The sequence below is a fragment of the Ooceraea biroi genome, chromosome 4 (genome assembly GCF_003672135.1).
Source record: "Ooceraea biroi isolate clonal line C1 chromosome 4, Obir_v5.4, whole genome shotgun sequence".
Taxonomy (NCBI): domain Eukaryota; kingdom Metazoa; phylum Arthropoda; class Insecta; order Hymenoptera; family Formicidae; genus Ooceraea; species Ooceraea biroi.
In genome coordinates this window covers 14,803,070-14,826,035 of record NC_039509.1, presented here as the reverse complement: position 1 = coordinate 14,826,035, position 22,966 = coordinate 14,803,070, and the positions used below count along the sequence as shown (strand labels likewise).

The window sequence follows — 22,966 nt, the reverse complement described above, 5'->3', positions numbered from 1 at the left end:
TTTTCTATGTAAATACAAAAACAGATTTTAATGTCAAGATAGTCGGTAAATTACAATTTTTGTTTCAAAATAGGCTTAATCGATGCGGAATCGTTTGTTGTTTCCAAATATACTAATTAAAACGTTTGTTGGATCACAGTTTCGCTTAAAAAAGCAAAATTCTATTCAAAAGAAAATGTACAAGAGACGAAATTCCATCAGTAGTTTCCCTTCTATGTTATTGAATGATTTAAGGTATGAGAAATACTGTCACGCCACTTTAGTTCAGGACAAATATCGTGCACGTGATATCATAGGACGAATATCGTTAATATTCGTCCTGTGATATATTTATAATTATGATAAGAAAGACTTGCTCAGACCGTTTGAGCACATCATGAAGTACAGGTAATGTAATTTTATTCTATAAATTAATTTTACCTTTATTTAATTTGTAGTTGTAGTCGAGTAATCCGATACGTTATATATCCATGTAGAACGTTCTTTATAGTATAAAGTTAAGCATTGTATTTATAATAATTTTGCATAATCTAACTACAAAGATGTATCAGGAGTGTGATTTAGTTTTGAGGGTTTTGCAACAGATGGCTGTAGTGTCAGTTTGTTCCAATAGCTGTTTCCGATAACTGTTCTTTCTTACAGTGTTGACATTATCCATGACATTTAGTAGCATTACAGCAATAGATGCAATAACAGTCGTGTTTATATCATCGTAAAAATGGAACTTCCGAAAGAGCATTTTCGACATGCGTTGCTTTTGTTTTTTAATCAAAAGAAAACTGCGGCTGAGGGTTATAGAATTCTTGTGGAAACTTATGGTGATTCTGCCCCATCAATTAAGACGTGTGAATACTGGTTTAGACGCTTTAAAAGTGGTGATACTGATGTGAAGGACAAAGAACGCTCGGGACAACCAAGAAAGCTTGAAAATGCAGATTTGCAAGCATTGTTGGACGAAAATCCAACACAATCCACTTCAGAACTTGCCAGAGCATTAAATGTTGATCGTACAACAGTTACCAAACATTTACATGAAATGGGAAAAATTCAGAAAGAAGGGAAATGGGTTCCACATTAATTATCGGAAAGTGCCATTGCGAACCGGTTGAACATTTGCATTTCGTTGATCGCCAGGCAAAAAAAGAAGAGTCTTTTGTCTCGGATTGTTACTGGGGATGAAAAGTGCATCTATTTTGATAATCCGAAACGCAGAAAATCATGGGTGGATCCAGGCGAACCATCAACATCCACTCCGAGACGCAATATTCACGGTTCAAAAGTAATGCTCTGTATTTGGTGGGATAGCGTACTATGAGCTGTTAAATCCGCATGAGACTGTCACGGCTGATCGTTATCGGCACCAATTGTACAAGTTGAAGCAAGCATTGGACCAAAACCGACCACCAATTGCGAGTAAACGACGGAAAGTGATTCTTCTTCGTGACAACGCTCGACCTCACGTTGCGTTATCAGTGAAAGAAACACTATTAGAGCTTGAATGGCAAGTCTTACCGCACCCCGCGTATTCTCCATGCGATTATTATTTGTTCCGGTGGATGCAACACGCTTTAGAGGATACACACTTTGATAATTTGGAAGAAGTGCGAAAATTCGTCGACGAATGGATCAACTGAAAAGAAGAGTGATTTTATCGTGGTGGAATCCATCTCTTGCCAGAAAGATGGGAAAAAGTTATAGAAAACGAAGGAAAATATTTTGATTAAGGTATTCATTCATTATCATATTTAAATACATGCGTTTTTGAGCAAAAAAAACCCTCAAAACTAAATCACACCCCTAATATTTTAGATAGAGTCCCTTAATTGATAAACCTCAATTCCGCCATTTTCGATCCCACTAGAAACTAAATCTATTTCTATTGAATATCACAGAAACTGTATTTATGCAAAATAAATATATTTTATTAATTTTTCTTTTTTGAGCATTGTATAAAACAAGATATTGTAATACATTTTAATCACTTTTCTATCTATCAATTCACAGTCGCATAAACCTACAAGGCTACAACAACAGCAATTGTTTATTACGTATCAAATATATAGTGTATATATACAATTAGTATTTCTTATACCTTAAATCATTCAATAATATAGAAAGGAAACTACTGATGGATTTCGTCTCTTGTACATTTTCTTTTTAATAGAATTTTGCTTTTTTAAGCGAAACCGTGATCCAACAAACGTCTTAATTAGTTTATTCGAAAACAACAAACGATTCCGCATCGATTAAGCCTATTTTGAAACAAAAATTGTAATTTACCGGCTATCTTGACATTAAAAATTGTTTTCGTATTTACATAGAAAATATTCATATAGTCTAACAAATGTTTTAATTAATCTAACAATCAACAACAAACCACTAACAAACGATTCGTATAAACAAAAATGTTTAAAGTCGAAGTTGTCCGGCTAAGGGCCAGCGCACGTACATTGCCATAGCGACGCGTAAGGGTCTTCACACACAAAATTCCGTAAGACGTAACGTAAGGATTCGACCAATCGCGTTACTCGATTCGGTTACGTTACGGTTACGGACGGCGAATCGAGCAACGCGATTGGTCGAATCCTTACGTTACGTCTTACGGAATTTTATGTGTGGAGCCCTTAAGCCATCATACGGCAACGCACGAACAAAATAAACGTAACGTAACGTCCTACGTTAGGGCGCCGTCACATGGCACGTATTTTCTGCGTAACGCGTAACCGCGTAACCAATCACATTATTTCATTTGGATATCGGCTTCTGCAGGCAAAGATTTGATTGGTTACGCGGTTACGCGTTACGCAGAAAATACGTGCCATGTGACTTCAGCCTTACGTTACGTTTATTTTGTTCGTGCGTTGCCGTACGATGGCTTACGTGTGGCGTAACGTAAGCTTCTCACTAAAGGCCATCACACATAAAATTGCGTAAGGACGTAAGACGTAAGCGTAAGCAAATTGACCAATCCCAATGGAGTATTGGGCTCTGGAGGGGTTATGGAGAGCCCAATACTCCATTGGGATTGGTCAATTTGCTTACGCTTACGTCTTACGTCCTTACGCAATTTTATGTGTGATGGCCTTAAGATGGCGTAAGGTGGCGTAAAGTGCTACGGCAATGTACGTGCGCTGGCCCTAACTTTATTGAGGTTGCGGTGCGACTGCGATTGCGATTCCTCCTCGGCCAATCAGAAACGATCAGTATTTGCGATTGAGTTTACGATCTAGTAACTCTCGTGAAATCTTGAAGAACTCTAGGCAGATTGTCGCGCCATTCGGCCGCACGATTGACGGTACGTGAAGGGAATATTGTTCATTGATTTTAATAAAATAAACTTGCGCTTATTTAATCGCCAAATTCCAATTGTGAGTGTTAAAAATATTTTGCACCCGGAAGACTTATCTCTTTCGTTATTTATGAAGATCATTTAAAGTATTGAAGTCAGTCGACTGAAACGTAACCTAGCCAAGGCATGTTTGCGATAAGATTAATAACAAAAGCACCAGACGTTTGATTTTTTCAAGAAAAAACTGTACAATTTATTTTAATTTATATAAAAGTATCTCTCAAAATGCAGCTTCAATTTATACTAATTATTTTCAATTCCTAATTATTAAAATTAATAATTTAGAAAAAAAGAAGTTCCCTAATTTTTAGTTAATCATTGATTATTAATCATTGAAATTATTATCATTGTTATTATTACAAAGTCAATGGTTGTTTTTAATAATTATTTGTGTTAATTGATATTTTAATTAATTTTATAAAATTACATTTTTAACACATATATGTAACATATATAAATGTATAAAATGTGTTTTAAAAATCATAATACAATATATTGAAATATCAGGAGCTAAGGAGTTAAAAGAACTTGGTTATATTACATTGGAACATAAATGATTTTCGAATCACCAATAGTAGTTCTTTACTCAGAAATCAAAAACCCAGTAATGCTGGAAAAAAGAATTATGAAACTGAAAGATACAAATAAAAAGTTATAGGAAAAATTGAAATTAAATGTATTTTTTTAATGCAAATTGCTGCTGCATTTCTTTGAAAAATCGATCAAATTAATGCTGTAACCTAAAGTATAACACACAGCGTAATTAATTTTAGTAATGGAAGAGAATGGAAGCAAGAGAATGAGAGGCAGGACACGTGGCAGAGCACGTGGACGTGCCAGAGGTCGGGCTAGGGGAAGAACTAAAAAACAAGTTAAGGTGAACAGTGCAATCAGATTGTCAACCAGATTTTTTACAAGTAATATTTGTGAACTAAATATTGCTTTCGTAGGTCATCGAAAGCGATGATGAAGAAACTCAGCAGCAATCAGAGGACGCGGCTACGGAAGCAGGCAGTGGCGAGCCTGAGGAACACGAGCCTCCTGTGGTTCAGCAGCCTTCTCTTGAACAGCAATTTGACTTGGAGGCTGATATATCACAATTGGAAGCTCCAACTTTCACGACCATTAATCGGGGCCCACCAGAGCCGATGCTGCGTCTGAGGTGGGATCATCGAGTGAACCTCATAGGAGAAAAAGTACTGAATCCTATGATACACTGCTGCGACAAATGTCTCAAGCCTATCCTTATCTATGGCCGTATGGTACGTTTGGTTGCTGTATGATTAAATAAATGTGTGCACAAAAGCATACATTTAATACTTTTCGCAAATTAAGTTAACTATAATTATCACGTGTGTTTTCAGATTCCTTGTAAACACGTGTTCTGCTTGTCTTGCGCTAAGAGAGAAGACAAAGTTTGTCCCCGTTGTATGGAGAAAGTGTCTAGAGTAGAACAAACCGGTCTCGGTACCGTATTCATGTGCACGCATGGTGGAACGAGATATGGAAACGCGGGATGCAGGAGAACGTATCTCAGCCAACGAGATCTGCAGGTGAACAAATTTTGTAAAATTATGCAGCAGCGACATTTCGTATAATTTAGTAATTATCTCATCATTGATTAAATAACCGAACAAAACAGTAATTTAACTTTTAATTAAAAGTAATTTAATTTTTTTCATTACTTAATTTCGTATCTCATGATATCCATATAGGCTCACATCAATCATCGGCATATATCGGCGCCGCCCCAACCGGTTCAAGGGATGCAGGTAGATCCTCCGCAATATGTGCACGCTAAATCGGATATGGAGTCGCAGATGTCGAAGGTGTCATCTGTACCGATGCAAAACGCGCGATTAAAGTCCGTGCAGTCCCACATGGTGCAACCGATTATGGGTAACGATCCGCGCGTTAATTCGCTGGTGAATCAGCAACCGCTGCAACCGGATCAGCACCGGCAGCAGCACAGACAGCAACAGCAACAACAGCAACAGGCGATGATGTCGATGCAAAGTTACGCGCAGAATGCCGCACCGCCCCCGCCGCCTCCGAGCAACACGCCTATGCGGACCAATCTCATCACCGTGCCGATTCAAGACACATCCGCCATGGCGGCGCATGAACTCCATACGCAACAGAGTCATCATTACTACCCGCCACCGCCGCCACCACCGCCCCCACCGCAAGTCAATTACGGTGGCTACAGCGTGCCACCTCCGGTATCGCAGACGACGCAGCAATACTACCCGCAGCCGCAACATCCGAGTCAGGTATCCTACGTGCCGCCGCCGCCGCCACCGCAACAGCAACAATATGTTTCGTCGGCACCGACGTCCATAAGACCGTCACCTACGGGTTACATGCCCCAGGAGCCGCAGTACGGCCCGCCGTCTCAGCAACAACCGCCACCGCCACCACAACCGCAATGGTCGCAGCATCAACAACAGTTTTATAGATAAAATGAAGGTTGCACTCTTGTGAAATGTGTACAGTGTTGACGTAGCACTGGTGTAAATATATAAAAGAATGACGTATATATAATTGAAATAGTGGATTATAAAACAATAACAAAAAATTATCTAAACATATGTATATATACAGGGTGTCCGGTAACTCACGACTCAACGCTCGTGAGTGGATAAAGAGGACTGAACTGAGTGGAAAAGTCCTATACCATTTTGCAATTTTCACAATAGTTAACGAGTTATTAATTATTAAAAATCGCTGTATTAGTCCGGCCTACCGCCGAATGCAAGTGCGCGGCGAGATGCGACCGCCTAGCGATCAAAGTTGTTGGGCGCGAGAAGTTGTTTATTACAAATGGCATGCCTAGCCATTGCCACTGCGATCGCTAGGCACTCGATCGCTAGGCGGTCGCATCTCGCCGCGCGCTTGCATTCGGCGGTAGGCCGGACTAATAGCACGATTTTTAATAATTAATAACTTGTTAATTATTGTGAAAATTGTAAAATTGTATAGGACTTTTCCACTCAGTTCAGTCCGCTTTATCCACTCACGAGCGTTGAGTCGTGAGTTACCGGACACCCTGTATACACACACACACACACACGCACGCACGCACGCACACACATTATGTATAGAATGGATCTGTAGAAATTTTATATTTTTTAAACAATTATGCAGCTTGAAGTGATCATATTAGTGGACATGACGCAATAAGTGATATTTTATATTTTGGAATAATACAAATATTTCGTATTGTCTCCTCTTGAGTCGATCGATATTCTATTGATAAAATCAGATGCATATTTATTACATTTTTAGTATCAAGAGATGTGATAGCGTTTGCTTATCATGCAGTACAGCAAACAACGAGACAAATCGTATACACGTATGTAAATTGCCTCATCGCGAGTAATTTTAATTATTCATGTCTTATTAATATACATTTATTTAAGAAAACTTAAGAAAACTCATCGAAAAGATTTATGACGGAATTGTACCATTTAATATTAAATAATATTATTGAAGATGTCATAACGGGATCACATCATATAAGAAATAAAAGTAATAAAAACCAAATTTTCTTTTGAAATATTTCAATTCCCCAAGCACTTTTAAACATTTACAATTTACTCTCCAAATCGCCATGGTTTGATTCATTCCTTTCATTCATATTAAGATATAAAATGTGTTAGCAATGATACCAACATGGATATTTTGTCAGTAGAATTTAATATTGTACAGATTGTAACGCGAGTGTAACTTATGTACAAAACTAATGATATATAACATGTACATATACATATAATAATTATTGTTATACACATTAGATTCATAAAACATGCCTTTTGTGTGAATTCAACAAGTATTCGTCTCCATTCATTCAATCAATTTTGGTCTTTCATTCTTTTCAGCACGTATATATATATATATATATATATATGCAATAATAAATATTGATTAAATACTCGTAACAAAAGTACTTAAAAGATTCGTCAACGGTGTTGCATGAATGGAAGGCCAAAATTTCTGAAAATGCATCTATACATACTTCCAATATATTATCGCGTCATACATAAAAATAGTTTTTAATTTCATTCGTTATATATTTATATATACCATTATATGTAATCACTGCCCCTTTTTAATATCTTGTTCCCTTTTACATCGATCTTTACGTTATTTACAAATCGCAATCGTGAAATTTTATATATACATCATATTCCCCCATTATTCATTATTCTAACTATAATAATAATTATTATCCAAAATTATTTTTCCCACACACTTTCACACTTATATAGACATAACTGTATCTATGAATGAAGGAAAAAGTTGTTATGCACATTTTATAACATTAAATATACATTTGTATAAAGTAAATAACTCTATAGAAAATGAAATTCTGCTATTGAAGCTGAAAGTTTTATACATTTTGATAATGTCACTAGCTAGAAATTGTAATAAAGAAGTAGAATTTACAATGTAGCTGTAAATAAACGCTGTAAGCTAAGCTGATTATAATGATCTTGTTTTATTAAAAAAATATGTTACCTAGATTGAGATGTGGATGTAATACTCTCGATATTTTCATGACAGTTAGGTGATCGCAAGATACACGCGTAAGTTAACAGCAAGATATCCTACTGCATTTTAGCGGTACAAAATTTATTATAAAGTAAGATATTAAATCCGTTCGCACTTTCTTCAGTTCTTAATTTTCTTAACAGAATTACGTCGCTGTATTGCACTAAAAGCGTCTAGTTATTTTATGTTAGTAAATCGTCATCGGACTTTTTCACGAAATAATATATATATATATATATACTTTAAAAAGTCAAAGAGTTTACACTATAAACTCATAAAATCGTTTCTTTATGGAGATGTCAAAATTTTTACATCATTCATTAGTCTTTCACAATTTTTACTAACAAAGAACATCCTTTCGTTTCTTGGAAAATAACATCTCACTAGAGATGCAAAGATTGATCTTATATTTTAAAAAATCTGAGATTATATTTTTTAATTAACCGTCACTAATATGGCATAATAATCAATAAGGAGTGTTGAGTATGAAATCCGATAATTCTCTACATATGCATACATACACACACACACACGACAAAAGAATATTATCATGTTATCAAAAACAGAATGTCGAAGCGAAACAAAATAATCATTTATATTTTTTAATTTGATTTCTTTAAAATGGCAGTATATTTAGTATCTTTCTAAAAAATTTCTTCATTTACCTTTGATTATTCTTGACCAATGGGAAATTAAGACAAAGTTCCGCAGAAATAATGGAACGTGCACTCAGCATTTGCTTAAGAGCGGTTAGCAGTATTTTATAATGACAATAGTTTTAACTGTGTACACAAATACTTAAAATTTCAGCATAATAAATCAGCAGTAAACGCGTTTCATTCATAGATACACGATTTAAAAAAAATAAGATTTAGACCCATTATTGAGTATAGCCATATTACAAATCCATCTTAAACTTATATTTACTTTTTTAGAAGCATCCCAACATAATTTATAAACCTATTGAAATCAGTCAGTCTCGCATAATCACGTATTACTATTACTGGGATGATTGTGTATATTGACATTGACTTGCGGAATAAGCGGAGACGCAAGTGGTTTCGGCGTAGCGGATTCGGGTATCGGTATGGAAACCGCAGGAGGAACCGGAGAGTGTTTCTTAGCCCTGTCCGGTTGCCAAGGTTTCGCGTGATCTCTGTTTAATCTCTCGCTCAGCGCTTTTAATGCTATTTGCCTACAAAATAGACACAGACTAAGAAGGAGCACAACAACATATGCCATCCATTCAGTTGCGCTTTAAGATTCACAAAATGAAAACTCACTCTCTAATTATTATTATACAATACTTATTTTCTAATTAGTTATAATATTTCTAATTAGTCATAAATGATATTTTCTACGTGTATTTTATAGTTACTTACCTGCGTCGTTCGCTATCGTGAGGATCGATGCCGGGAAGATTAATAACCAAACCAGGTGGCGTGTTGGACATGTCAAACCTTCTGACTACCTTTCGGCAAAGTCCAATACGCACGAAAAATCCGTGTATGGTATTACTGACTACTGCTATCGGTGGTTGCAAGACATTTGGAAAAAAGCTGTAAGAAAAGCTCAGGGTGACGTAACGAAGACTGTTAGTGTCTCGTGTATTAATGGAACCAACGAGATTCTCATCTACCTTGCAAATGTAAAATTATCTGCCATATCGCCTCGACTGCCATTGTTATGCTTTTGATAAAATCTCAGATATATCCACGATATCAACAGTCCGCTGAGAAACATAGTCGGATGAGTACCCTCTAACAATCCGACGAGCCATAATATCAATCCCACAATCCAGACCATCAAGGGTATATTTCTGTTTGTGATCTTTCCAATTGGTGTCTTGATTAAGATGTGGTCTGGCATTATCTGCTTCACTGCCACTGCGACTCCTGTAAAACAGAATTATTCTTTATATAATTAAAGTTGAACCATATCCCTAAGATTCTTTTCTGTGAGGCCTTTGGGTCTTGAGATAAAAATAAGATTTTGGAAATGTGTAAGCAAGATGAAGAATATTTTCAAAGTAAATTGTATCTCTCGATTAATTACTTAGCTCCAGTCTATGATTTTACTTGTAACCCGCAGAATTCACTAAACTAGCGTTTATATCAGCTAATTTGTATCAACATGATCAATTGCGAGAGTGAATTGTACCTGCAATGTAGCCAGCCAAGCCATGTATATGTATGCTGAAGAGCAGGTCTGGGTTGTTCGTGCACATGTAGAGGAACAGGTAGAAGAGTGCGGAGAGGACGGCGACTCCGAAATTGACGATGGCGAAAAACGTCATCATCTCGAAGGCGCCCCATAACGGCTCGATCAACTTTCCGCACAGACCGACGGTCACGATGTCCACGCATACTTCCCAGAAATGTATCTCCAGGAAGCAGAAGGTAAAGGCCGTCCAGAACCAGAAGACCGGCGGCAGCAGGTAACCTGGCGTCACGCTCAAGATGCGCACCGCCTCCTCGGAGAAGGACAAACAATACGAGAACAATACCACCACGCAGATGAATTTGACACTGGTGCTGGTGTTGCCCAGCAAGGCCGCCGCCTGTTGCCTCAAGTAGGGGATATTCCTACCCAGGCCCTTTAACGCCGCCATCGCCGCGAGCAAACCTAACCTATCGTCCTTCGCGCTCCGAAGAGGGAGAGAGAGAGCTGCTGCTCCGCCACTCGCGCGCTACCACCTGACGTTGGTTGCGAAACCAAGTCGATAGGGAGTCATCGATACGAGCGGCAACGATTATATCGTTCGTCGCGAGTCGAGATAAGCAAGCAGAAATTCAAAAATTGCATCGTCAGTCGGCCATATTTACGTCATTCGTACTTTGTTTCCTTGCTCGAAGTGATGTTAAATCGCGCGCAAAATTCGGGTCGTAATATCGAGAATAGGATGTCGATTAAACGAAGCTGCGGCCCCGTAAGTTTTATTATTGCTGATATCACGTTTCTCTCTCTAACTCGAGATTCCAGATAAATTTAAGGCAAAGTGCGGCGATCTCGCACGAGTCACTTAACCCAACTGAACCTCTTTTCGTAGATTAACGTTAATATCGTTCGTAATCATTAACGAATTTGTATCACCAACTACGATAAGTGTTCGATAAAGCTTTGACACTGCTGTTAGTGGATATATTTTAGACTGCACTTGTCTACTATGCCACACTCGCTTACGAGAAAAGAAGAAATTGCATTCTTGAATAATTATTCAAACTTTCTCTTATCATCTCGAGTTATCTGCTTTCCAATATATGAAACGAAAGATTGCTCTCTTACTAATTATTTCGATTAGATTACTCATTATTCTCTTTTTCGTGAGCACGTAAATTTTGTGCAATTTTTCATGCCTTTATTAATTCTGTATAATTGTATAAATAAAAATGGATAATTATATAACTCCATTAATGTATCTTTCAATATTTCCACAAATTTATACAATTTTTACTTTTTTTCATAACTGTACACGCATAAATTTTATTTATTTAATTTGCATTGATAAATTGATAATCATGCAATTTCTGCGAATGTATGACCATTCGTAGGTAAACGCCGGAAGTTTCTCGACAATTGTAGCGTGGCGACTCACCGCGGGGAATTATTTTGTAGGAATTATTAGACGCGCTCGTTAACTTTCTTGTTGTCCGTACATTTCTGCGAAAGTTACCCCAATCTCGAAATCTATCTCGATGAAAGTTCAAATTCGTTATAAACTAAACTAAAATACAACGTCGCTTTCTATGTGCAGGCAATTTAATCATTAGTCGTCTACGAGCCGAAAATTTCATTGCCCTTGGACCGCACCATTCTCGCAAATAATAACGACGCTGGAAATCGTGACACAGTTAGCAAGAGCTGTCCGGTGTCTCGGAAACCGGAGCAACGAGATTGAGCGAGAGAATCGGGAGCAAGCTTAGTTAAAAAATTCTCACGTGGAATAATTAAAGAAGATCAATCGCAGAATGCGGTACTGCCAGTCAAAAACGCGGATCTCGGCGAAGGAATGAGCAACCCTCGGAGTCAATTGAGGTAAAAAATTATTTCGCATTTAATTATCGTGAAATCAGTATTATAGAAACGATCCATTCGACGCAAAAAAGATAATAGTTAAATAAAGATTGCAAAAATTATGAAAAAATACCCTGTATATAATATTTGATGCGATGTCTAATTGTAAATTTTATATGGAAGCCAAACGCTTTCATTATTTAATCAATATTAAATTTTTGGAAATGTAGTTGAAAGAAGGAAATAGGAAGCGAGAATCGTTATTAGATTTTCCGGAAACGTGCTTTCCTTCAATGCTGCTTTACTTATTTTTTTATTACGAAAATAATTCGTCACTTGTCCGCATCCGGCTGTCACTCTAACGCCTATGCGTAGTATCTATGCACGTAACTGCTTGCATCACAATCGTGGTGGGCGGCCAGGTGAGATAGAATTGAGGATTGTGAGCACAGATATTTCTAGTACTGCGTGCGAGGATCGGACCAAGGTGATTCTATCCACCCGCGAGTCTTCTTCCTCCTGTCACGAGTCTAGGACCATCGACACGTCCGACGCCGCGTCTTCGTCAGGACGGAGGTGCTCGTGTCCGGCGCGGCCGCTGACGGCGAATCGTCGCGCGCCTTTTCGCAGACGAGTGTCCTTCAGCGACGCCGCCGATGATGATCACTGTCGTCGTGCGACGACGATCGTGCAAGATGACGAATTAACAAGCTCGTGTCGCGACAACGATCCTGGAGAATCTCAGGATAATGGAGAACGGGAAACATTCTACGACATGTGGCAAGCGGACGATTCGTCGGCTGGCAGAAGCGATGATGGATACTCGGAGAGTACGCCGAGGTTCGATAGTTACACGGAAAATCATTGCGTATCGGGTTACATCTCCAACAAGAACAGCAGCAAAGGCCAACGGTCGCATTCGGAAAGTATCGATGCGCGAACGGTTGAGAATGATGGACGCGCACGAGGGGGATGGGCAGGCAATAAGGGTGACGTTCGTTCGGCGGAGCGCCTTGCTGAAACTAGAGCAAGAAAAGTCGATGAAAATGGTACCATGTCGAATGAGGACCTATCGAATCTCATCCATAAAGATGTAGACTCGATCGGCTGTAACGATGAGTATCGCATGCGGGGAGGCTGCGGCGGACGTTGCTGTAGAGCACCGCGCGAAAGGTTCGTGAAATATTATTATGTCGAAATACCGAGTATTATGGCTTCATTATTTATAATTGTTTTTTGCAATGTTTTCTCGGAGGAGAGCGAATCCTCTTTGAAAATATTAAAAAGAACGTAATTGCACAAATACCTCTTCTTGAACGTACAACGCACTGACAAGTTGTCTCGACACGGTGCAGCATCCGAAGAAGAAGTTCGCGGGATCAGGGTTGCTGTTGCAGAGGTCTCACGCCGGACCCGAATGAATCATTCGGCGCGCCCGGTACGGACGCCAGGATGACTTGCTCCTCGTGCACGGCATGCACCGTGCGTTGCTGCTGTCGTTGTCCCAGAGTCTGCAAGAAGGCGGTCAGGTGTTGCGAGGCGTCGTCGTGCGCGACGGGTGCCCGAAGTTGCGGCGGTGGTGGGTATTGCGGCGGCGGGCGTTGTGGCGGTTGCGGGAAACCCGGTCAGATCTGTACGCCATCGTCGAGAAGCTGCAGCTCACCGGCCCATTCGTCGGGCGGGAGGTCTCCTTGCGTATCGCGACCTCGTTGTCCCCCTCGGTCACCTTGTCCCACCGGCGGTTGCAGGGGCTGTTGCAGCAGAACCTACGACTGTGGAAGGTGCAAACTCCGCCGGATTGAGTGACACGGAGTGTCCCAGAATAGTTTCTCGATCATAGGCATCTTTATACCCTAATCAAAATCTTAAATTTATTTGACATATTAATAAAAATATTAAGAAATTGAAAATGAATTCAAATAACAGTCTGATTTGAATTATCTCACAATTTAAATTCCTTTTCATTAGAAATTTGAATTCTTTAAGGATAATTTGTCAGTCGATGCAAAATTTAAAGGAGAATTTTGCATAAGTAAACTGCGATTTCCGATCGCTCAAATATTAGAAATTATACGTGAAGTACTCACAAGACGTTGTAAGAACAATTTCTTAATTTGTGTGCACACAGATCACGCAGTCCGGGTTGCCAGTCCATCGGTAACGGATGCTGCATCAACGAAAGGACAAAATGCGGTACCGATGCAGGTTGCCGGTTGAAATTGCCATGCGAATGCCTTGGTGGTGGTCTTGACTGTCGGCGATGTGGAAGAAAGGTCTACCAAGCTGAAATGCAGGTAAGTACTAGCAATGCAACCTATTATGACATTTAGATTATTTTCTACGACAAATTATAAATTTATAAAGCATTTAGATTAATTTTTGCGAGTCGAATAAATACAAAAAGAATAATTTTATCGCATAATAAATCGCGATATAAAATAGAAAGTAGGAGAAAGCTAGAGAAAAATAACATGCACGTTGGAGATTTAACGCGTAAAAGGTTTTGCGCGTAACTTACGTAATTTGCGTAACGGATAATCGATTGCTTTTCAAGATCGTCTCCGGAGTACCGTATCATAGCACTTGCTTTAGCTGCTTTTGTTGCCGAAAGCCGCTCGAACCGCTGACTTATCAGGAAAACTGCGGTGAGATTTACTGCAAACGTTAGTATCTTCAAATTTTAGGATATACATACGTAATATACATACAATGGATAATCCTTTAAAAGCAACAAATCTTACAAATTAAATCTTTGAAAGCTTCAAAGTTACCTTTAAAATGCTATGTCTCCCGTTTATTTAACTTTTAATGAAATTTTAATCGAATATTAATAATATTACGTTCAACCAGTTAATATTACCAATATTAACTGTATTTCTTCGATAAACTGCGCAGAATGTTACGTTCGTAATTTCGGGCCGCAAGGATACGGTTATGGCGTGGGGGCCGGGGTACTGCAGACCCCCCTGTGAACTCGTCGACTGCCTAATATCGGTCGCACATTCACATGCGAAAGCATTCAAGTACAGTTATAACATGTTTTTTATGCGCTCCTATTTCTTTATGACAGTAATAAAGTCATACAGGAGAGAGCTTAGTACATGTTAGATATCGATTTTTGGGGCACCGTAACATTTTTTACGATGTTTCGTGTATATGATATTTAATAAGCGCTTTTTTATGGAATAAATCTTATGGCAAAACATAAAGTAATCTTATCATTCCTCGACGTGATTATTCGGTATAAAGCCATGAATGAGAAATAAAACGTGAATCTGCAGAAATAGAAATGTGAATCAAAAGAGAGACGAAAAATAGAAAAAGTTTGCAAGATAAGAAGAGTAGTAAAAATGAACGCTTTGCACAAGAAGAAAAGAGAATAATGCGTTCAGTTTATCGAGCTTTTTTGCTAACGAATAGCGAAATGGCCAAAGATAAATATGCGCAAGAAGAGAATGGCGATCTCAAGGCATATTAGTAAGCAAGAAACATTCCTGCTTACTAATGTATAAAAAAGATATTTAATTGAATGATCCATTTATCGAATCTGTGTGAAAGTCCAAAATGATCCGTTACCGATCGCAGATTGGTATAAAGTGCACGCATATGAAAAGAAAAGTAAGGGGAACGAAAATTACGGGATTCAAGGCGAGAAAGCTGGAGGCGGAAAAAGGTTCGCGACATGAGAGGAAAAGTCGAACGAGGCGAACGCGGCGGCGCTTTTGGGCGGAAGAAGCATACATAGCGGGTTACGGGTTCCGGTTTGCAAAACAGAGAACGAGGAGGAAGACGAAGAAGGTTGAGGAAAGAGTGAGTGGTTGGTTTATTGAGTCTCTCCGGGGTGGTGGATCGCGGAGGAAGGCGCGCAGGCGGAGGGGCGTTTATATAGCTTTCAGGCGCAGAAGCTTAATCTAATTTCGAATATAAATCTGTTCTCTCTCTGCTCTGTCCCGCTTCTCCTACTCCGCTCGCTCTCTTCCTCTTCTATCTGCCGCTGCTGCGCGCCCTTCCTGTCCTAAGGTATATACCAGCGCGCTTACATTATACCCGCCCGACTACGAATAATGTTTTTCGCTTTTCCCATTAACATTACGAGACGCGACGATTTACGTAACATACCATCCAATCGGCGAACGCCGCTTTGTCGCGTAAACATTCTCGATACAATTATGGCAGTGATAACACAACAGTGATAAAAAGCTTGAAAAAGAGAGTCGTATAGAGATTTCGAGAGGTTCTTTTTCCTGTAATTTTCTTTCGAACAGAATCAAAATTTTCGGCGAATTTTCAGCAAAATTGTTTCTCTAATTTAAGATTCGTCAAAAGTGTGTTCGACGATAAGATGCGTTTGATTTGTGTGACCTAATTGGCTTAAAATTTGCTTCGTATTTGTCCCGCAAATCCGGCAAACTGCAGATTTACTTGCACGAACTCGATTTGGAACCGAGTGAAACCTTCGCGTACATTTCACAGGGATGGCATATTGATTTACGAGACTGTTCGACACGCGCGCGTGAGATTGAGATTTATTTAATGTATCTTAATATTTTTATGCAGCACGGCGCGTTCGCGGGAATTCTTTTTCGTTCGAGCAATTTTCAGCGTATTCCGCATCGCGTAGGGAGATGCGTCGCGAGAGTCTGTCGACGATTACACGCGACCGCCGAATATTTACGCTACAACCCGGAACAATTCCCGATTTTTTTCGCCGCGCGTCGCCGGGGACTCCACGCCAATTTACCAATGTAAACCGACGTATTTAAATTGGCCCCAGGGCGGGGGCCAACGGGAATTAAAAATCGCTAGCTGCAATTTTTTCCACCACTGCAACAGCAGCGGCGGCGGCGGCGGCGGTGGCGGTGGCGGCGATGCACCATCGTCCGGTGCATCGAAATCGGCAAAATATCTCTTTCCGTTTGACGGCCGCCGATTCAGTCCGGGTCTTTTGTGCGCCGCGTGGCGCGCTTATTTCGAATCGGTATGAAAATCAATTATTTCGTTAATTCGTGCGTTACATTGGCTGTCACGGGGCCATCACTGTGAGCGACAGCGGCCCAAGGCGCTATTTTTCAATTCCCGATGTCGCCCCCGCCTTTCGCAAACCCGTATTTCCGTCCCGCTCTGTCGTTCCCGGCGGCCTTATCTCCGTGCTCTCTCTCTCTCTCTTATATCTTTTTTTCTTTTTCTTGATGTTGAGTAAGCTATGCAGAAGTTGTGCGAGTCTCGAATCGTTCTTTAGTATGCCTTAGACTATGCAGTCGATTGCCTGAGGAAACATTTACGATAAAAACGAGGATTATTTGTATAAAGCACGATCTCAAGATTGAGTTATATGAATTCGCGCGTTTTAAAACGAAATATATGTGCTAATTGTAATGCAGTAAAATTGAATATTTGCCTCATTAATGTTGATATTAAAAAGCTCTGCGTTATAAGCAAAAAATTAATCACTAAAGTCTAAAGTGTGTCGATAAATTAGCTCTGCCTGAGTACTCCTCGATTGATCGCATCAGATTCTGCGTTTCTAAAAAGAAAGGAATCAATGATATTTTTGCGGTAGTTGATCGCAAAGAGGAGAACTTCACTTTGGCATTTTCGCTTTCTGAATATCCTGTTTACAGCAAACCTGTGCGGTATGCTCCGTAACTGGTCCGTGTGTATTATAAGCGCGCAAAAATAAACATCCTTAAAATAGAAACGACACGTGCATAATGCAATGTCTTCGTGTAATTTTGCAAAGGTTACATTTTCCGTTTCACGTGCAATAATCAAATATATTTTCAGCACGCGTAATGTGCGCTCGTTCCATATGCAAAAGTTCCCTTAATTCGGTCGTTCCATATGTAAAAGCTACTTTAATTTATTGCAATGCGTCTGACTGCTCCTAATTAACGTACAGCGCGAATAAAACACGGCACGGTTGATGCGTGCGTTATGAGTTCCAGTCTCTACGCACATCGCCGTTCCGCAGCGAGCGAGTGTATAATTAATTACCAACATTTGGACATGCGCGTGCAACAGCAATGAAATCGCGGTGGCAACGATCTGCGAGCCCGATGGTGCATAAACGGTGAAATTAATATCGTCTCATTTGTCAAAACCCGGACAAACGCCGTCTTTTGGCGTTCCGTAACGGAGAGTGCGGTGTCGCTTAGGGGAGAGCGCCGAGCACAAACGCCGGACCCCAAAACGGGCCCCAAACGCTGTCACAACATACCTACGGTAACGGGGCATTCTTCGACGACGTGTTAAAAGCAACGCGGCATTAATAGCGTGTTATGAATTAGCCATTTTTGTGTGAAGCGGTAGCAGGTAGGCTGCCGGATTCCCATGATACGTTTTCAATTGCCGGGGAAGCGGGCATGTTTCAGGCCCGCTCATAAAATCAATGCGGCGCAAATATGCACGCAAGTAAGCTGGAACAAAAAATCATGTGTGTGTGATAAATGTTTTTTCAGCGAAGCGTTCTACCAAAGCATTCTGCTACATATTTATATTATCCTATTTATATTAGAATAAAAGCAATGTATTTTTACTCTTTTTTTCTATTTTCTATTACCCATTTGATAATAAGATAATAAATTAAGATAAATCATTTTATCTCTTTTTCCTTGCGAAATTATTTATTGAGAACAATTAAAGATTAGAGCTTTAGATGTTATTCTAGTGTTTCTTATTAAATCAATTTAAAAAATGGCTAAAAAATCAACTTTGAACTTTATATCATATTGCTAAAATGCGTGAAATGCCAGATGTAGTTTGTTTGCGGCTAGAAAAGTGAATGATTTTGACCAGACCTCACGGATGAAGCTTAGCGGAGGGTGGCGCTGATCTTATTCCGTGTGTCTAATTGCCTGACGCGTGGACACTACCGTAAAGAATCTCCCGCGCGCATTTGGAATGCATTGCAGTCTATTCAGGGTAGTCCTGAAGGGGTAGCGGATCATCTCCTAAATGACGCTTGTCGAATCGGGCAGTATTCAAATCTGTATTAATAACGAACCTGGGGAAGATGCATTTTATTCGTCCAAGCACATATTACACATCCAAGCATTCTCTATTTACAAAGGTTATACAAGTTTTTATTGTAAGTTGTATGAAGTTAGAATAATTCTAAAAATATTCTAGATTTATATGAAAGAATGCACTAATTAAATAAATTTTAAATTTATTATATTTTTCAGTTAAAAGTTCGATAAAATAATGTAAGTTATTACTATTAATATAAATTATATTAATTCATATAATAATTATTAATATTAATATGAAATTAAACGGAAGATATCCACAATACATCACACAGTTATTAATTTCTACTAAAGTGACTACGCGATGTAAATGGAGATCTCAGCGTAACTAATTAAAAATTATTAAACCAAATACAGAGCGGATCGCGGACAGACTGTTTCTCAGAAACGAAAACAGTTTGTGATGAATTTTAGAGATGAAATCTGACCTGAAACACATCAAAGGAAGGAAGTTTTTAGATGATAGAACCGTTCGCCTCAATATTTGCGCAGGTCATCACGCTCCACTGAAAAGCCCTTTCGAACTCCTCGTCGACGAGCGATCGGCGAGTGCGATACGGGATATAATAACAAAAACGTTAATAATAATACGTCGAAGCGTGAGGCACGCGGGACCGCCGCGTCGGCCCCCGATGCGTGCAGCGCGCGCGCGTTTAATTTGCATGGTATAAATCGTGTTTCCGGTCGAGCACGCAACGCAAACACGCGTTACGTTTACGCCCTCGGTCCCTCCTCGGACCAACGAGGAAGAGCGTCGTCCTCTCTCCCTTTCTCTCCCTTTCTCTTTTTGGCATCGCATCGCATTGTGGCACCGTTAATTTATGATTCGATAAATAAATCAGCGTCATTTCATCCCTGCACTCCCCTCGGCACCTATGCGTTGCGTTACTCGCTCGCGCACACTCGTAAGATGATCTGGGGGTTACGCCCAGTTAAACATCGCACACACGGTTACGTCGGATCTTCGAGGGGTAGAGATCGGGCCTGCCTCCCGCCCTTCTGAGTTACCGAGCTCTTTCGTTCATTTGGTACACCAGGCATGCCGATGCGTTGCACAAAATGTTCCCGTGGTCTCGCGCAACATTTCTGCGGGTTTCGTTACGTTTCATGATCCGTGCGCGTGGCTCATGAATATTCATGACACGCTTGCACGCGCCGCTAAATTTCGATACGTGCGAACGGTAACGTAACAAATCAGTTGATTTTCAAATCATAAGCGCGTCCGCGAGATATGTAGGCGTCATCCAAATCTCGTCAGCGTGTTATTAACCGTCGATTCAGTTGTCTAAACGATATTTCTGATGATTATCACCGGATCGATCTTTCGCACTTTTGTCATTGATCTGTCCTCTCGAGAGACTTGCTTATACCCATCGTTTACTTCCATTATTATGATTCCGACGAGACGTGCTTCGTCCCCCTTTTATTTTTTTACCACCCTAAGCCTAGACTGCGAATTTCTAAAACTTGGTCGGGCGCACCGCAAGTACAGCAATACTTTTTACAAATCTCTCATCCGCAGCGAGGAGACTCCCAGGCGGATATACTTGCTCACCATATTTCAATCGTTCCTTTAAAGCCGAGATAAATAGGCGACTATATCGCGGCCCGAAATTTACGAGCGGACCCGAGCGGCGACGTTATGGCTTCGGGTGCGGAGTCAGACCCATTTCCCTCCGCGTTTTTATTATTTTCTGATAGCATGTTTACGAGGACGGATGAATGGAAGCGTATTTTATGGGACAAGTATGGGTTTTAGATTAGGTATAGCTGACGCTTTTGCAAAATATATATATATGTATGTACGCACGCAGCGGTCTTTATGGTTCGCCGAACTTTTAGCAGGTATCACCTACTTGTTCGTGGACTATCACTCGAACCGTTTCGATCGATCGTATTAACCCAAGATATCGAAACGATTGCTGCACTTCACTTTGGTGCCAGCTCTAGTTTATTTAAATTCAAGCGCTTATTAAAAAGCATTCTAAATAGGGAATAATGATGATTATGCGCTTTAAAAGAAACGGATAACTTTTGAACATTGTTTAAATAATTAGCACGTGCACAGAGCATTCTTTGACAATCATGGACAATTATAATCCATATGAGTACATAATGATAATGCGAAATTATTACCTGACTGGTTTGTCGGTAAGCGGTAATAGCCTGCTAAACGGGTACGTAACGTCGGTTGTTGTGAAAAAAGGGGTTGCGCGTTGAAAGCTACGGACAGAAAAAGAAAGAGAAAGAGAAAGGGCGAGAGAAAGAGAGAGAAGTAAAATAAAATCAGAACGGTGTCATATGCGCCTGCTTGCATGATAAATGTAGCGATTTAAAATCGAAATTTCTCTTTTCGTGTGCACGACGAGCCCCGACGTTTGACTAATGGTCCCGCATTAACTATTGGAGCATTAATAGAACGGCGCGCGGAAATTTTGAAAAATACATTCTCCCCGACAACAGAGATTAATATTTTGCAGCTTTATCTGCTTCGCTGCACTGTACACTGCGCCCTGCGCGACCCACGCGGACCCATATCGCCGCCCCCCCCCCCCGCCCCGCGAACAACAAAGGTCATAGATTGGTACCTGGCGTTTTATCGAAATCATCATATTATATTTCTTAATAAGTAACGGGATAAATATTGACTTTGTAATAAACACAATTTTTAAATATAATATGATTGTGAGAAATGCAATAATTGAGAAAAATATGATTGACAAGCAGGATACATATAAGCTGGAAAATAAAATACCAATAGCAAATGCATTAGTTCACAAAGATAATAATTACTTTAATTATTCAATCGACCAATTGAATTCATATACATCACTTTTCTGGCTTTCTCTTGGAATTTATTGCAGATGCTACAGAGTTTAAATAAAGCATCCTATTTTCATACATCAGTTGCCGCAAATCGCTTTCTATCTATATATTTATACTGTAATATCGCGAACAAATAATCTTGCGAAGGTAGTATAATAACAGTAGGAACGAAGAAGAGGAAATGATTGCCGTAAAAATGCTTCAGCGTTCACGCTCGAGAATCAACCTTTTCTCAGGTACCTGAAATCTCAACACTCGACACAGAAGTGGAGGAAAATATCGGGCGAGACGACAGGGCCACCCATACGAAACAAGAGCGAGTTGACACCTAGGGCACCTAGTCAGGCCAACCCATTGTTAGCGGACCGAGAGGGGTGGGTTTTGGGGCCAGGATGGACTGTGCTTTACCGAGCGTAAAATATTCCTATTCTTTAAGCCATAATAGCTGCCGTGTTCTCTCTTCCCGTCTCTCTCGTTCCCGCTCGATGTGTTACTCTTTTATGTCGTACAAAGCATCGTGAAACTATAAAATGCGAGCTGTCGCGATTAAAGAGAGCAGACGAAGAAGTCACACCCGAGCGAATCGGGAGAAAAGTCTGTTCTCGTCTTTACGATCGTGCGGTTGAGATTTGCGTAGGGCAGCATGTTGCACATTTGTAATCTGCAAAAACTGAAGAAAACACTTGAAAAGCTAGTTTATCAACTAGATTTTCATAATATATATAATATAATATCTCATCACAGTAAGAAAAGTATTACTTTTACACTGTCGTAAGATGCAAAGGGTGGAAATAGATTTGTCGTCTACTTCTTTACAAATCGCTGAAATTCGAGATTTCGTGCGACGCGACTCGCGACGCGTAACGATCTCTCTCATCGGATATTAAAACGAAAGTGAAACAGAAACTTCCGCCATTCGTAGGGGCGAAAAGCAGAGCGGCAGGCCCGGTCGATGCAGAGACGGTGGTGAGGGGGTAAAAGGAGGACAGAACGGAGCGGAGGGCGAGGGAGGAGAGGGAAAATGGAGAGGCAGATGGATGCGGAGAAACGCGGAGAGCGCGCGCGAATGGAGATTCCCCATGACAGAGAATGATAATAATCCGTCGAGCGTTTTCTTTCATTCTCCGCTTTATTATCATATTATTAAAAAAATCCCCGTGAAATGTTATTAAAATCGCTTAAACGTCGCGTGCCA

At 40.0% G+C, this 22,966-nt stretch overlaps 3 protein-coding genes across 6 annotated transcripts; 2 read left to right on the top strand and 1 right to left on the bottom strand.

Annotated features, from left to right (window-relative positions):
• Positions 1-262: 262 nt before the first annotated feature.
• LOC105283952 (E3 ubiquitin-protein ligase Hakai) lies at positions 263-5,927 on the top strand. Of its 4 annotated transcripts, none has more exons than XM_020033480.2 (5): positions 263-387; positions 4,123-4,226; positions 4,300-4,611; positions 4,714-4,902; positions 5,065-5,927. In XM_020033480.2, exons 2-5 carry the CDS (start codon positions 4,125-4,127, stop codon positions 5,809-5,811), a joined length of 1,350 nt encoding a protein of 449 aa, XP_019889039.1. In that variant the 5' UTR covers positions 263-387; positions 4,123-4,124; the 3' UTR covers positions 5,812-5,927. The 4 variants fall into 4 exon arrangements, with proteins under 4 accessions (XP_019889039.1, XP_019889038.1, XP_026825210.1 ...); XM_020033479.2 differs by lacking the exon at positions 263-387 and adding an exon at positions 1,669-1,725; XM_026969409.1 differs by lacking the exon at positions 263-387 and adding an exon at positions 3,154-3,295.
• Positions 5,928-7,029: 1,102 nt separating this feature from the next.
• On the bottom strand, positions 7,030-10,588 carry LOC105283943 (transmembrane protein 115). Its single transcript, XM_011347093.3, has 4 exons — positions 10,064-10,588; positions 9,543-9,798; positions 9,286-9,462; positions 7,030-9,098 (listed from the first exon to the last, which is right to left on the bottom strand). Exons 1-4 carry the CDS (start codon positions 10,512-10,514, stop codon positions 8,891-8,893), a joined length of 1,092 nt encoding a protein of 363 aa, XP_011345395.1. The 5' UTR covers positions 10,515-10,588; the 3' UTR covers positions 7,030-8,890.
• An 84-nt stretch (positions 10,589-10,672) lies between these two features.
• Positions 10,673-14,889, top strand: LOC105283904. The gene is made up of 7 exons (XM_011347038.3): positions 10,673-10,832; positions 11,658-11,938; positions 12,380-13,090; positions 13,273-13,698; positions 14,046-14,211; positions 14,472-14,580; positions 14,813-14,889. Exons 2-7 carry the CDS (start codon positions 11,913-11,915, stop codon positions 14,887-14,889), a joined length of 1,515 nt encoding a protein of 504 aa, XP_011345340.2. The 5' UTR covers positions 10,673-10,832; positions 11,658-11,912.
• The last annotated feature ends 8,077 nt before the right edge of the window (positions 14,890-22,966 follow it).